The following is an 11,631-nucleotide window of genomic DNA, read 5'->3' as shown; positions in this document are numbered from 1 at the left end:
AGAAGTCGAAGAATAGACGAGGGAAAATTTCTGAACCCGTGCTACGCGCTGGAAACGCGGATGTTGTCTCGACGTCGCAACTTCCAACTCCTGCGTCTAAGGCCTGCCATCGCTTGTCTGAACCACCGACGAACTCGATGCTACGAGCCCGTTGTGTGTTTGTCGCTCTTGGGGCTGCTGAGCCTCGCGACCTGCTCAGTGACCGTGCTCCCACTTCTTGCTCGTCCAGCCTCTGGCGACGCAGGGATATCGATAGAACTCCTCAACCCAACTCCGCTGATCCTACCAGCAGGTGTCACAGGTCTTGCTTCCTCAGAAGCCTTGGGTGGTTCGCCAGTCGACTCCATTGAATCCGGTTCGCGGGTCAATGTAGCTGACTTCGATGACTTGCTGCTGGGACTTGCGCCAAGACCTCGGTGAACCTCAAGTGTGCTGGATCCATGGAGGAAGTCGGAGATGTCTGCATCGCTCGTGCCTTTGCCATCCGGTGTCTTGGGTGGACCTCCGGAAGGACTTCGCGGGCTTCTGGGCATGTTAGGCTGGAAGAACTTCTGGACAGCGTTGCGGTCATCCACTTCATCCTCCTCGTCACTAGTCTCCCCGAAGTAAATACTGTCCCAATCGCCCGAACCCACACTACGGGTCGAGTCGGTCGTATTCGATCTCTTGGGTATCCTTAGACTGGGCGGCTTGAGCGGGGCTAGTTCGTCCGCGACTTCCCTCATCTCGCTATCAGTGCGCTCGATAGGTGGCTGCAGTCGCTCCTGCCCCTTGACGTGTTCACCATCTTCGTTGATTGGCTTGTTCACGGCTTGTGCACGATCAAGGGCGGGCTCCTCTTCATCTCGCGTGTTTGCCGAGTAAGTGTCTGCGAAGTGCGTATCGCAAAGGTGCTTGACGACAGGCCAACCATGGGCATTAGCAAACATACGACGCACTATCATGTTGTTATGAGCGTCGGGCTCAAGGCTGACGAGAACCTTGCGCCAAGAAAGGTCCTTGTGATAAGCGCGAGCAATCTTCTCTTCCACGCGCATCACACTCTCGTCGACACTTGTTGTCGATGCCTTTGAAGCAGTACTATCACCAGAGAAGTTGCGCACTGGCTTCGTCTTCGTAGGTGGCGGCGGAATGTCTTCAGGATGGTAGATTCTGTCGTGGAAGATGGTGCGTGCTCGAGTGGATGGGTCTGTGATCCAGGACTGGGGAGGAACAGGAGGGTTGATCAGGTCACCAGCAGACTCAAAAATAGTCGTTTTGGGTGGCGCTAGGTGGCTCTTGGGATTATCGACAATTGAGTCTCCACGGGTTGCTTGGGGTCGCTTCCTTGGTTGTGCGCTATGTGACGATGTCGCGTGATCTGCTTCAGCCGGAGAAAGCTCGTCTTCTTCGTCTTTCCCAATAGTCTGACTACGACTAAACATCTTCTTGTCGCGCGAAGTGTGCTTTCCAGTCGGCCTGATGTAGCTCCACCACTGCATCAAAGTGTTTTGCGGCTGAAAGTACTGGTCGTTCGGCTCTTTGGCTTCTGGACTCTTCTTCCCTCCTTCGATGGCCTGATGGGCAGTTGGCTCTGCAGTAGATACTTGTACTTCGTCTTCCTGATTTGTGACGTCGGCGCCTGGCAGGGGTACGGTAGTATCGTTGCCATTATAGGTTGGCGATTCGACCCCAGAACCCTCATCGTCCGAGAATCCAATTCTAGAGGGGTTGGGCGAAGAGTTCTGCCCAGTAATCTGGCCGTAGCCCCATACCGCTACCGTGCCGATGAGACCGTTTTCTCTACGAGCCTTCTCAACCCGACCCAAGCCTCTCCAGTCCAAGAACAGAAGACAACTCGTGCGCAATGGTACTATACCATCATTGACAACATTGGAGTACAAAGTACGGTTTCGGAATCTTCGCAAGACTTGGTGCGCCGGTCCTGTAGGAAGAATGCGCAGCAAAGGCTTTGCGCCGGGATCTTCTTGGTGCTGATCTTGGGTTTGGTTACCAAAGACGTTGCCCATAGCTGTCCAGCCGCTCTTCGCCAACGTCGGTGCTCTCCAGGTAAGACCAAGATCCTGGCCTGTCCTCCCCACTAGGCCAAAGTCCAGGGCAAATTTCACGTATGTGGGGTTCTCATTGCTCAGTCCTAAGAATGGAGACGCCATAGCGATGAAGTTGATGGGCTTGATTGTGTCGAAGAAGTTGGGAGAGTGCTTGTGGATGTATGCGATTGCGTACGTCTGTACCAATCCTCCGAGAGAGTGGCCGATGAAACTGATGCTTGTGAACTTGTATGCGCGCTTGTCATGTCCTGGGGATGTGTGCATCACACTGCTACCGTGATGGGACGGTATGCCTTCGTCTGGCTTGTCTTTCGTTGGCGAAAATGTGTTGGACAACTTCTGCCCCATGGACTTCTTGATCGGCAGGTATGGTTGGTCAGGGTAGGTCAGGTTCAACACGTACTTAGCGAGCCGCTTCCCGAGATACTGGATGCCACGTTCTGTACGTATTACGTTGCCGTCGAAACCTCGAACAATCACATCTTCTTCATCGTCATCCTCCTCGTCATCTGGTATGTCCTCTTGGCCGCCTGACAGTGGTGCTGTCGACGCATCTTGATCCGATCCGGTCTTCTTGGCTCCTCTTTCCTCTCTTCGCCGCCGTCTTCGATCTTCCCGCGCCTGCTTTGCCGTCGCATCAATGCTCTCTTTCAGATATAGCATGTCCGCGCCGAGATTGCTGTGTAGACCATGCGTTACTATCACAAGGTGTATGTTCTTCTTCTTCTTTTTCTGGTGGCTTTCCGTTGGGCTATTGTGATCTTTCGACTTTCTTGAAGCGACCTCGTCCTCCTCTTTCCACTCCGGTAGTTCCGGTGTATTCCACAAGCTCGTAGTATCGTCAACCACTAGTTTGACCGCCTTTGAATACACCCCCTTAGGCTGTGCCGGATGGTGCAAAACATGTTTCTGGCTTCCCTGTTGGTGATCTTGTACTTTTCCTGGAGTTCCGTGGCTATTGCCAGTGACAGCAGTGAAGCCTAGGTCTAGCGATCGTTCGTCGCGTGCCACGAGCAATTCGTAGTTTACAGACGCGGAATTGGAGAAGATTATTTGCGATGCGATCTCGATGATCCATGTGAGGCTCTTCGGGGTGCCGTCATCCTCCCTGATATCGCTCCTATACTGTTCCGGAACAGTCAACTTGGTGTTCCAGTATCCACCAGCCTTGACATTAGGCTCAAAGTCGGGCTCGCCGTAGGTTGCGTCGGACTTTTTGTTCGGGTTGAATGTTGAAGGGTAGGCGGATACGTGAATCGTGTATGGCCCGTGGAGGTATGCGGCGCGTAGAGGGATGGCGGAAGAGTTTCGTATGCGAACGTGGAGGGAGGAAGGAGGCGGTAATATGCGGTCTTCGGAGGGGGTGTATGTGAGCGTGTATCTGCATGGCGACTTAGCAATCCGTCCTACAATCTCCCTAAACGTTGTCGCGCACTGCCCATCTCGTATAGACAGTGCGTACAGCGTCCATGCCATCCCGCCGGCAGACCCTGAGAACTCACCTCACAACCTCTCCCACCTTGACGCTCCCCTTTTGATGCAGCAGCAACATCTTCAGCGCGCGCTTTTCCTCGGCTTCGCGTTCCTTCCGCGGCTTGACACACACAAAGTACGAGGGTTCAGGGCGTTTGCGGCCCGTGTCGGCGATGTGAGCGAGGGAGTAGGTGCGAGGCGTGAGCAGCATTTAGCGGATCCAGCGGAGACCGGTACGACCAATGGACAACAGCCACAGGCGCGTCATAGGACATGAGTAGTTGTGGCTGATCGCTCCGTACGAAATAAATATGGAGCACAGCGAACGTCGCGATGGGCCGGAAGGGATGATGTATGTAGACTGCGAAGTTTAGCGACCTGGCGATGGTCACGCACGCGCTCGTCGGAGATCGTCGCACGTCATTGCTCGCGTGGCAGGCGCGCTGCACGAGGGAGCTGGCAGGTGCATCCCGACCAAGATCGATCTGCGTGGTTTCACCATCTTGACAGGCTTACAGAAGCTTGACGGATATGTCAGATGCAGCATCAGATAAGCGATGATTTGTTGGTCGTGTTTTACGCGTTCTCGGGTTCCAAGACACGCCCTGCGCCTTTGTCGGAACGCTTCTCGGCCAATTCCGACCTCATTCCTCCAGCCTCTTTCTTTCCACACCTTCGTCACGACTCATCCGCGTCAAGCGTACAACACGTCGAGAGACCGCAGGCTTCCTTTTTGTCAATAATTCTGTCAGATCTGAGTAACATGTATACCTCATGATGCTTTCAGATCGACGCGGTACCCTGCATGAGGACGTCTGTAGACCCTCAGGTACTGATTAGCGCAGCCACGTATTCGGCAACTTGCTTTTCAGATCATCGCAGGACATGTGTATACGTACTTCTGAAGACCCTCAGGTATTTTTCAGGTCACGAAGGAATCACGAAGATGACGCGTGCAGAACTTCAACAAGCCATCACGGAGTTGGACGCAGTCTGAGTACACATTCTTCTCACCAACATCATCGTTTCAGGGTCTACTTCAGATTGAAAACCAGATGTATAATTCCAAAGTCTATCTCAAAAGGTCTAGGGGTATTTGCATTGCCATCCCAAACGCCTTGCTAAATCGATCCCGGATGCAAGACTCCTTTCACCAACCAAGACTCCAGAAAGCAAATACGAAGGAAAGCGTAGGCCCCTCCTCCATCTCAAGCCGCTCCAGCGCCGGGAGAGCCACCGCCTGGAGAGCCAGCTGGACCCTTGCCCTTCCCGAAGGAGGGTGACGTCGGTGACTGTGGTGATCCTTGACCTCGTCCGGAGCCGGCTGAGCCGCGACCTCGAGGAGTACTGGAGCCGCGGCCAGTTGAACCACGACCAGACCCTGGCTGATTGCCGGAGCTGGAACCTCGAGGAGTGGAAGGACTACCTCGACCGCGACCGCCAGAAGGAGGAGACGTAGCGACATTTCCGCGTGTACCTTGAAAGTATTAGCTCAATCTCAAGAGAGATGTGACGAGATTGCTACTTACTCCTCGAGGGAGTCGAAGGAGGCTGTTCGGCGCGGTCGAAGACAGCATCTCCTGCGACCTCGTATTCCTCTTCGGCATCTGTGATGTGTCAGTGTCCAAATTCTCTCTCATCAACATGTATTTCACTAACCTTCACCCAGATCCTCTCCAGGCAAGCGATCGCCCCTCACAAGAGAAGCATGTTCCTCCATCTGGATTTCCCAGTACTGGTGTGCGAAAGCGCCGAACTTGGGACGACCAGGCTGCGTGTACTGGAACTTGACTCGACGACCAGTAGGCGGGTCGAATACGCGGTAGCCCGAGTCGTAGAACTGGAGAGCATCGCCCATGTTGCAGCGTACATAGTCTTTGCCTTGGAGTATAATGAAGCTCCTGGCGTTCTTGTCGCTGCCAGCTACCCATGTTGCCTGTTCGAGGGAGGAGCCGTCACCACCGTCGTTTGCACCTTGGGGTAGGGCGTTAGGTCCGTACTGAGGTGGATTGGACATGTCGGATTGAAAGTGTAGTGTGGGAGTTGTGTTGAGGGTGTGAGAGTTGTATATAGTAGTCGACTCGAAGGTATGGTAGAAGAGTGGTGTTCGATGTCTGAAGGAGGTATATAGTGGTCGAAGTGTACTGTATATATCGAAGGATTATTGATCAAGGAAAGACTCAAGGAGGAACCAGATCAGCGGTTTATATGGACAGCCCAGATCCGAAGACAGGAACCCAAGACCGTTTGCTTCAGGCGTCAGGTGCATTATGGCGCCATTATTTCCGTCTCTCACTCAGCGAAAGTACCTCTGAAGGCGCGGTAAAGGAGCGCTGCAAACAGCCTTTATTTAGAGAAGGAGCGATGACGGCATCAATTACTGGCGGAAGAGGAGCGGCGGAAGAGCGCAAAGACATCGGAGGAAAGAGCGGTGGTCGTGCGCCCCTGACTTGATCTCAACTGCCCATGTGGAAGAGATGGAGTGGAGGGTGTGAACTTACGTGTTATGAGAGCCTCCGGCGCGACTTCATATACAGATTTTTGGGCTTGCTTCTGGTGGGCACGTGGCTTAAGCAAGCAGCTTCATCCATGTTGCGCCTAAGACAATCGTCTTGTGCAAACTCGACGATGTCCTCAGTTCCATATTGCTACGCAAAAGACGGGATATGGTCTGTCACACGAGCATTCGATTGTAAAGCAACTCAGCGTCAGAAGACTCGGTAGACACTCATCAATGGGCGGTATAAGGCATTACGGTTGCATTACATAATGCCACATCGTATTGAGACTCGTTCAGCGTGCTAGAGCTCGAACTTTTCTACTCAGAAAACAGACTCTCAAGAATCATGCCATATGCCTCCGCCGCCTGCACAAGTTCATCTTGACTCAACATCTCATCAGGTGTATGCGCAACCTCAATCGTGCCTGTACCAAACAGATACTTCTTATCCACTTGCGGCAAGCTGGGAATATCCGTTCCAAAGAACACAGGCGCAACTTCAAGGCCCTCAACGTCAGTGTCGAGGATGACCGCGGGGTACCTAGCATTCGAGAAAACGACCTCGAAAGTAGCATTTTCCTCCTTTGCGCGCGTCTCGAACGGTGAGAGCATCCCAGCAATCATGTCTTGCACAAGGTCGACTGCGTCGTCTTCGCTGCGAGCTATACGAACGGCGATACTTGCGTTAGCATGGTCGGGAACGACATTGCTAGCGACTCCACCCGCAACAATTCCAGCGTTGAGAGTTGTTGCGCCTAGTAGCTCACTTCTCGGCAGAGCCGGTTCAAGCATGTTCAGTCCAACAATGGCTTCGGCGAGATAATTGATGGCGCTCACACCGAGCCAGGGATATGCAGAGTGAGAAGATCGACCTGTGATGTCCAAGCTCACACCCAGGTATCCTTTGTGTCCGCTAGCTAGCTTGCCTTCCGTTGGTTCCCCGAAGATACCTGCGCGGAAGGTGGTGTTAGATGCGTACTCGGCGAAGGCTCTCATTCCGGCACCGCCAGTCTCTTCGGCGACAACGAACAGCATTCCTAGGCTGGGCGTATCGGTCCTAGATTGGAAGAGCTTATGGGATGCGATTATCATTGTTGCAACGGGGCCTTTCGCGTCGACCGAGCCACGTCCGAAGTGATAGACTGTGCCGTTCTCTTCCTTGCGCTCGAATGGGTAGAATGGCGGTACCTAATTTTGTGTCAGACATTGTTTTTGAAGCATGTCTCGGGTCGAATATGCTTACAGTGTCGATATGACTAGTGATCAGAACTTCCGGCCAAACTCCCTCATCTTTGAGGTCTTGGGGATAAGCGAAGACGTTGAAAGTGCCAGTGTCTCCAGCAGGGATTTCTTCGACGTAGTACCCCAAGTCCGAGAGATATTTCGATATAAACTCCGCGCATTCAACTTCATCCCCAGAGATAGAGGGGATATTGACTAGCTCTTCATGAAGACTGTACAGATCTTCCGTCTCCTCAGTAGTAAGAGTCGCTGAACTTGATGCGGATGGACTGGGAGAGCTCACAGCCGATGGTGACACTGAAGCTTGCGGTGCTGCTATGGTCAACCCCAGGGATGCCAGAGCTGCCAGAGTTTTGATGACGACCATCTTGGCGTTTGGTACGAGTGTTGGCACTTTGAGTATGTTTCTGCTACTTGTGAACTAAGGGTATACCCCATTCTTATACCTTCAACACAGTCTTGAGACCTCGGAAGTCGAAATCCAATCCGCAAAGACGCAATCCGCCTTAGTCATGATCCACGCTGAATTAACGCTCTAGACGACGGGGTTTAACGCGAGGTATGGATACTTGAAGGTTGGCATACGTCGTTCGGCATGTAAGTTCCTCGCTTCGCGGTTTGCTGAACGTTCTATCCTGGCGTGGCCAAGAAGCCATATCTCCTAGAGATACAGTGAAGACGTTTTACTGGAGTGTCGAGGGACTACAAGCACAAGCCAAGGACTTCGTTGCAAACTAAGGCATCTAGCTTGATATGACGGAAGAAGATAGCTGGTTTACGTAAACCTTGCCGCGTTCTATTGTTCACGATAGCTTCTTCTTCCGTGGTTTGGAGAAGAACGGGATGATGTCAACCGCGACAACGGCCGCAAACGCGGGGTGCGGAGCTGTTATCGAGCGCAGGGCTCTGATAAGCGGTATCTTGGCGCCATGGCAGCATAAGAAGCGTCTTGGTAGTTTCCCCGGCCTGCCATTTCGGATGTTTATAAGGCGAGGTTGTAAAAGCGGTACAAGTCTCGGACGTAGGCGCGTCAAACTGTGGATGTGCACAATAGGGTTCCGAGCGCAATCAGATATGTAGACGAGCCGAACCTTCGCTAACCCCGTGGTATCTGTTTTATTCAATTTTCGAAAAAAAGAAAGAAGTATACAGTAGCTGCACCGTGCAGTCGCGTGGGAAGGGACCGTATCGTGATGACGTTGTCGCGATTAATGGCAATGATTACTTTGCATCAAGGCACAAGAACGTGGCTGAGAACACCCAAGTGAAAGGTATCGAAGCAGAACAAAATACTGATGAGCCTAGGGGAATATGAAGAGATGGAAGGCAAGAAAAAATCGACATGTTAAAGTGGTGGTGCTGGTAGCTGCCATGATTGGGCCGACACGCGTTCGCGACGTGAGTTTGATGGGGAAGTCGCGACCGCAACTACCGCCGAGAACGATGGGAATCCACGTATAGCTAGTCGGTGTGAGAGTCTAATGTCCCTGATTACAGTTCCTAGCATCGCGATCAGACTCTCTTTAGCAGCTGACGTTCGGGAGCTCACACACAAAGGACCGAAAGTGGATAGCGCGCCGCCCTTGACCGCCGACTGACGACTGACGTACATCGGATGGATCATCAGCCTGAGCCACTCCACATCTCCGCCCGCGTATCCGTGAGGCTTGAGCTTTCGCTACCTGTAGGTCCTGGTCCTGCATCTCTCACCTAAACACCTACACCCAAAGAAGACGCCCAACGCCTGCAATCATGTTCGGCTTTGTCGCCGACGGTTTGACGTAAGTATTACCCCGCCCCCGCCTGCAGCTGCCAATTCTCCAACAAACTTTGGTGCCTGACGAAGTATCGTGAGCTCGCCGCTTGCTTTATTGGAGCTCGCATGACTGCGACATGCAGTATTTTCTTTTTGCTGCGACGTATTCGCATAGAACCTAGCTAATATGCCAATAGCGTTGCAACCACCGTCTTCTTCCCTATCTTCGCTTCCTACAAAGCTCTTCACACCTCGGATCCAGCCCTCCTCGCACCCTGGCTGATCTACTTCGTCGTCCTCTCCGCCTTCACCGCCGTAGAGAACACCTTCGACTTCATTCTCAGCTGGGTGCCTTTTTACTCATGGATTCGCTTCTTCGCACATCTTTACTTGATCCTGCCTGGTTCGCAGGGCGCAAACTACCTGTACCAGGAGTACATGGAGCCTTTCCTATACCACCATGAGAGGGAGATCGACGAGTTCATTACACAAAGCCATGACCGTGCCAAATCGGCAGGCATGGCATACGTCGAGATGGGCATCGAGTGGGTCAAGGTCAACGTCTTAGGCTTCGCACCTGGAAAGCCGCAGTCGCCCAGGCCTGAAGGACAGACGTACGCACAAAACCTTATGAGCAGGTTCCAGATGCCGTCGGCGAGGGGCAGCAACGACCTATACGGGCTTGTCAACCAAGCACTCAGCGGAGCCAGCGCGCTTTACGGTGCCGGTAGCGCAGGCACTCGAGATGCGCAAGCCTCAGATCTGAGCCGCGGTGCTGGGAACCTCGTCCCAGACTCCATCCGCAACAACAACGACCGACTCGACTACGTTGCGTCGCAACGCCAGCGCCTCGAGACCCTCCTGCAAGCATTCGATCGCGAACAAGAAAACATCCGCACACAACAAACAGGCGGAAGCAGATACCATGAAGTCAACAGGAGTACTGGAAGCCTCTCTGGTAGCCTCTCCCGTAACAGGAGCGAAGCGGAGTTCGACAGGATCGAGCGCGACGAACTGAGCTCTGGCTCCGACCGACCACCGTACCCCCTCACACCACCTGCACTCGGTCGAAGGACAAGCAGTGGCTGGATGCCGTGGAACTGGCAGCGTCAGGAACTCCCTCGGGACGATCCTCTGGCGTATGGAAGGGAGCCAAGTGATGTGAGAAACAGATCCAGGGCTTCTGGTTTCGAGCTAGGCGACCGCTAGAAGAATCCCTGGAGGACAAAATCTGTGATACGACGGCGATGATTCACGGCGTTTGGGCAACATGGTAGATGGTATTCTGCTAGGCTTCACAGGTACACTGAAGCTGTGTATATTTGGTATCCCAATTCATGAGTACGAGTAGGACTAGTCGTCCTGGTGATGTTACAACCTATGTATACAACCACGTCTGGCTTGCGTGAGGTTCTATGCCTGATATTCCTGAGATTGGGTTTAATCCCTTCCAGCTATATGATTCCCGGCATGACTCAAGCCCACTTACAACTTCACCTCCTTGTACGGATACTTGGCAGTATCGTCCTTCCTCAGCACAATCTTCCTCTTCTTCTTTGTGCTCGCATGCTCCACCCACACCTCCTTCGTCATCTTATTCGTAAAATCCCGAATGAAGCGCGGATCCCAGAGTTCAGACGCGATACCCAGATCTTTGCAACATCGCATCAGGGCATTCGATTTGCAGCCTTCGGTCGCCGTGGGAATGCCGTCTGGGTCGAAGTATTGTTGCTCGCCACGGGCGATGGAGACGAGTCTGAAATTTTCGTTAGTATAGGTTCGAAGGGGAAAGCGAAAGGAGGGAAGAGAAACATACCGTCCCTGCACAATAAGTCCATACTCCCTCGTCACCAACTTGCCCGTAACAATACTCTCGCCTCTTGGCGCAAGTCCCCACCCTCCAGGTCCAAACGCCTTGTTCAATATCCGCCTGTACTTGATTTCAGGCAGGTATATGATGCCATCAGGCTTCACCTCCACGTCGTCCTGGGTGATAGGTGCTAGTAGCAATTCTCCTTGTTCCGGTGTGAAAGATACGGAGCCGAGACCGTGGTATGACCGTGTCCAGTCTATCGCCGGTACGCCTTCCAGCTCGGGCGGGGCATCGGAGAGTCCGTCGGTGAGGGAGCGTTGTTTGCGGGCTGCGGAAGCTGCGCTGTCTGCGGTGGCATTGCGTGTTGTTGGTATCGGCGGTTCTTTGGCGACGAACTGCGGTTGTACTGTCCGCTGTGGGGTCGCTGTGGTCGCGGGTTTTGCCGCTGTTGACGCTGTAGTTGCTGGCTTGGCAGCTGTGGAGGTACTGGTTGTGCTTGTCGTGCTCGTCGCTGCTGGCCTGGGTGCAGTCGCGTATGCGGCGAAGATGCGGGATGAAGTGAAGCCCCGCTGCTGTATCCGATTGGCGATTGTTCTTGATGACGAGGCGGAGAGCAGGGCGGAGACGCCTCTGCGTGCTGGTGTAGCTGCCATTGTGACGTGCAAGGGTGGGTGGGGTTGATTTATTGCCCTTGGGACGGAAACGCCTCAACGCGAAGTCACGATCTGATAGCCGCACGGGCCATGTCTGCGTATATGATGGCGGTGCATTGCTGTTTGCCGATTTCACCGACTAT

At 53.3% G+C, this 11,631-nt stretch overlaps 5 protein-coding genes across 5 annotated transcripts; 1 reads left to right on the top strand and 4 right to left on the bottom strand.

Moving 5' to 3' along the window:
* Nucleotides 1-140: 140 nt before the first annotated feature.
* J4E92_004766 (uncharacterized protein) lies at nt 141-3,735 on the bottom strand (the record flags this gene model as incomplete). Its single annotated transcript, XM_051496154.1, has 2 exons — nt 141-3,432; nt 3,554-3,735. 2 exons carry the CDS (start codon nt 3,733-3,735, stop codon nt 141-143), a joined length of 3,474 nt encoding a protein of 1,157 aa, XP_051353994.1.
* Nucleotides 3,736-5,045: 1,310 nt separating this feature from the next.
* On the bottom strand, nt 5,046-5,541 carry J4E92_004765 (uncharacterized protein; the record flags this gene model as incomplete). Its single annotated transcript, XM_051496153.1, has 2 exons — nt 5,046-5,131; nt 5,184-5,541. 2 exons carry the CDS (start codon nt 5,539-5,541, stop codon nt 5,046-5,048), a joined length of 444 nt encoding a protein of 147 aa, XP_051353993.1.
* Nucleotides 5,542-6,342: 801 nt separating this feature from the next.
* On the bottom strand, nt 6,343-7,633 carry J4E92_004764 (uncharacterized protein; the record flags this gene model as incomplete). The annotated part of the gene is made up of 2 exons (XM_051496152.1): nt 6,343-7,212; nt 7,268-7,633. 2 exons carry the CDS (start codon nt 7,631-7,633, stop codon nt 6,343-6,345), a joined length of 1,236 nt encoding a protein of 411 aa, XP_051353992.1.
* A 1,385-nt stretch (nt 7,634-9,018) lies between these two features.
* J4E92_004763 (uncharacterized protein) lies at nt 9,019-10,231 on the top strand (the record flags this gene model as incomplete). Its single annotated transcript, XM_051496151.1, has 2 exons — nt 9,019-9,047; nt 9,220-10,231. 2 exons carry the CDS (start codon nt 9,019-9,021, stop codon nt 10,229-10,231), a joined length of 1,041 nt encoding a protein of 346 aa, XP_051353991.1.
* A 276-nt stretch (nt 10,232-10,507) lies between these two features.
* On the bottom strand, nt 10,508-11,488 carry J4E92_004762 (uncharacterized protein; the record flags this gene model as incomplete). Its single annotated transcript, XM_051496150.1, has 2 exons — nt 10,508-10,778; nt 10,839-11,488. 2 exons carry the CDS (start codon nt 11,486-11,488, stop codon nt 10,508-10,510), a joined length of 921 nt encoding a protein of 306 aa, XP_051353990.1.
* Nucleotides 11,489-11,631: the final 143 nt, after the last annotated feature.

Source organism: Alternaria infectoria (assembly GCF_024043175.1).
Source record: "Alternaria infectoria strain BMP 0036 chromosome Unknown scaffold_6, whole genome shotgun sequence".
NCBI lineage: Eukaryota > Fungi > Ascomycota > Dothideomycetes > Pleosporales > Pleosporaceae > Alternaria > Alternaria infectoria.
The sequence above is the reverse complement of the archived record's forward strand: the minus strand, read 5'-3'. Positions and strand labels throughout refer to the sequence as shown.